This window comes from Etheostoma spectabile, chromosome 12, assembly GCF_008692095.1.
Source record: "Etheostoma spectabile isolate EspeVRDwgs_2016 chromosome 12, UIUC_Espe_1.0, whole genome shotgun sequence".
Lineage (NCBI taxonomy): Eukaryota > Metazoa > Chordata > Actinopteri > Perciformes > Percidae > Etheostoma > Etheostoma spectabile.
The window spans coordinates 26597930-26601372 of NC_045744.1; the positions used below are offsets into that span (position 1 = coordinate 26597930).

Consider the following 3443-nt stretch of genomic DNA (forward strand, 5'->3'; position numbering starts at 1 on the left):
AAAGTTAATAAGTTATTGTTACGTAGTGTTGAATGCAAAAAAGTGACAAACATTGAAGAAAGAGACAAAAATGTAAGAAAGTTAAAAACATTGATTAAAAAGAGTCAAAAGTGTTGACTTTCAATGTGACGGGAAGACAACACAAGGGTTTAAATGTTTTCAGAAACACGTTTCGGTGAACTATTTGGGTAAAATATGAGATCGTATTCTGAACGAGCCGCCATGACAGCACGGCTTTGAATTTCCGGAGAAACCAGACCCATGTGACGCGTGCATCCAATCAGCTGCCGTCGCCGTGGTCCCAGGCACTTTTTTTGGCCAACTCAGGGAGGCAGTCAGTGCGACGGCCTTTTCTACCAACAGTCTGCCGTCGGGTTAGTGTGTCAGGGCCATTAAAGTGTTAATGGAGGTGCACTCACACTCATCAGGGTGACCGGGTGAGTGTGTATAGCATATTAGCATATGTAGCCCCTCTAAAATAGAGGAACACGGACTGATTCTACATGGCTGCGTGAGCTGACAAGCTCGAGATGTGGAGTCTAACTAGAAAATTACTCATGAAACCTTTAGAAATATCAAGATAGTGATGATATTTGAAAAAGATATCATGGTCGTGATCACGTTTTGCTTTATAAATCAACTTGCCCCATTACATTTTCTTCCTCCTCACCTTTTGGATTGAAAAGCCATCTGCTAGATGCTGGCTGATGGTTAATGTGTATTAGTGTGAGACTCGTTTCTCCAGACTGTCACTGATCTAACGCCCTCACCCTGCCTCTCACAGGTGATTTCCCCCTCCACAGCTGAAAGATCGGGGTGGTTAGTCACTTTAAAATGTTTTGGGTTTAGTCAACCTTGTCTAAGGACAGACACTCGACTGTGAACGTATGCTCTGCCCTCTCATCAAGATCATTGAAGCTACACGCAGTCACACAGAAAGCACCTTTAAATATGTGAACATGATAAATGGTCTGGTGCTTCTGTACCAGTGTAAAGAATCCCACACTATGTGGGATCCATTTGGGTATTATTGTATGATTAAAAGATAATTAAGGTGTGATGAAGCAATGGCATCACATTGTACATGTTTTATTGTTTGTTGCCCATTTTGCATCACAACGTCTATAATTAATGTTCATGATCCCAACTGCATGGGGAAGTCAGAGCTGCAGATCGTGGACTAAAGACTTGACATTCCCCTTTGACCTAGTACAATTTAAAAAAAAACAGCGTCAGGATGAACAGAAGTACATTTCCGGGATAACTCCCTGACATCTGGCACTTTGTGTTGCCGTTCTTAAACTCTGTTCGCTTTGGGAAACAACAACCACCTTGTTCTGGCAATGTGAAACTACAAAGTTTGACTTAAAAACTTGGACTTTGTAGCTGCATACTTCATCGTGAACCATCCAGTGGAATAATAAGATAGATAGAAGAGTTGCATATTCCTTTCTTTGGTGTTCAGTAGTTTTTGAGGATGTACTACAACTGCACCACTAATTACAAAGTATTGATGACCAGAGCTGGTTGGATTTATCAAAACATTATAATGTACAATATCATCATCTCCCTACGGCAGCCATCCATTCATTCTTCCACGGGGTAGATTACTACTCTGAGCTCTCAGTTATTAAACCATCCACCCGTCCTGTGTTTTATGCACAACATGTCCACCAGTTGAAATCACAATCAAGTATGTCAATTAATAAGCAGTTTCACAGTGCTGATGTAACCCACATTAGTTCAGACAATAGAGAAAATATAAAAGTGTCTGTATTTCATATTGAAAATTGATGAGGTTCTCTATTTCCCTCCAAATCCATAAATATAGTCATAAATATAGAAATAATCTCAAAGGAAAAAAAAGGATTGAATTCTGGGTTAATAATTGTATAATAATAACGAAATATTAGATACACAAATCTCGGTTTGCAAAAACTCTCTCAGTGTGAATGCAATACAAAACGAACTTTCTATGCTCAAAAAAAAAAGGTATAAAAAAGTCTATGCGCCTTAGCCAGGAACCTATGTACACTTACGTCTGAATGGAACTTTTTCACTGACGTCTTATTTCCTTATGAACATTGTCAAAATGAAAATATTTTGTTTAGAAAAAGAAAAAAAAGGTTCTCTATTTCTGGATAGCCATGTGTATTTCACACAAATATGACGTCGCCAGTCATAATAGCACCGATTGGTCGGTGCAGCCAGAGGGCGTGCCTTCTCTTTCTTTCATTGGGTGCTTTGTTAAACCCCCGCTCCCTGATTGGTCCGCAGCGTCGCTCAGCTATTGGCTGAATTCACGCAGCGACAATTTGAAAATCGGTTCTTCGCTTTCGTGGACCGGGGCAGTAGCTGCACGGGAAACGGATCAGAGACAAAGATTCTAACCTGCTCTAAAAACTAAGGTAAGAGCTGAAGTAAAAGTTTGCCCGTGACTCCATGTTCAGTGGATTTCGATCACTCAGTTATGTTTAAATGCGATGATGTGGCGAGCTCACGAGGCTTGATGTTTGAGTTGATTGAACGGAGCACAGCAGCTGCGCTGACCTCACATTGTTACAGTGCAGGGTTTTAAAAGCCGAAACACGGGGCTGTTTCATTCACCATGGTTGAATCTTTACCTGAAACTGTGTAGTACTAGCCTAACAGCCTTGCATGTGAACTCTCGTAGCTCATTGGGCGAAAAGCTGCTGCGATGTTAGCCGGGGAGGACGGCGGCCAGCTGCAGTGCTGTGTGGCCGTGGAGCAGCTCGACACCTCCGGCCAGGCCACCCGGAGGCAGCTCATCCGCAAAGCCTCGGTAATCCTGGGCCGGAACGAGTTCCACGAGATTATCCTCCGCGTCCACGACGGGAAAGTGCCGCAAAATTACCGTTTGAACGAATTCAAACTTTTCACCAAGTTCGCCAGAGAAGGGAAATGCACCGTCAAGCTGCTCCGTGAAAACATCCAGGTGCTCATCTCCAACTGCCCCCCTGACCGGCTCCACCTCTTCCTCAAAACCCTGAGCATCAAACACCAGGCCCGGCTGAGCAGCAAGCCTCTGAGCGGCCGAGAGAAGCTCAAAGCCGGTCTGCCCCGCAGCTTCGAGGCCATCAGCCCCCTGCAGCAAAAAGACATCCAGAAGGTGAATGAGCTGAGGGGCACAGTGGCCCCCGCAGGGCTGGCAGAGCGCACCAACAAGATGACTGGAACAGGAACAGGACAGCAGGTCAAAAGGTCCAGGAGTGACACTAACTTCAGCCCAGTGAGTTGAACACACACAACACTTCATTAAAGTGTCTATTAGTAGCAGACTACCAGTAGTGGAATATAACTTAGTGCATTTACTCAAGTCCTGTGCTCAAGTTCGAATGTGAAATACTTTCCTTGAGTCTTTTCTTATCATGCCACTGTGTACTTCTGCTCTGCTACATTCCAGAGGAAAATATTGTACTTTT

The 3443-nt window shown here is 43.7% G+C and overlaps 1 protein-coding gene across 3 annotated transcripts in view; it reads left to right on the top strand.

The window, feature by feature from the left end:
- The first annotated feature begins 2292 nt into the window (after positions 1 to 2292).
- pif1 (PIF1 5'-to-3' DNA helicase homolog (S. cerevisiae)) overlaps positions 2293 to 3443 on the top strand; it is a 13654-nt gene continuing 12503 nt past the window's right edge. Inside the window, exons 1-2 of one of the 3 annotated variants that reach the window (XM_032531313.1) lie at positions 2293 to 2408; positions 2675 to 3250. In XM_032531313.1, coding sequence (XP_032387204.1) covers positions 2699 to 3250 — 552 coding nt within the window. In that variant the 5' untranslated portion in view covers positions 2293 to 2408; positions 2675 to 2698. The remainder of the gene's footprint in view (positions 2409 to 2674; positions 3251 to 3443) is intronic. The other 2 variants (XM_032531312.1, XM_032531314.1) reach the window with 2 other exon arrangements.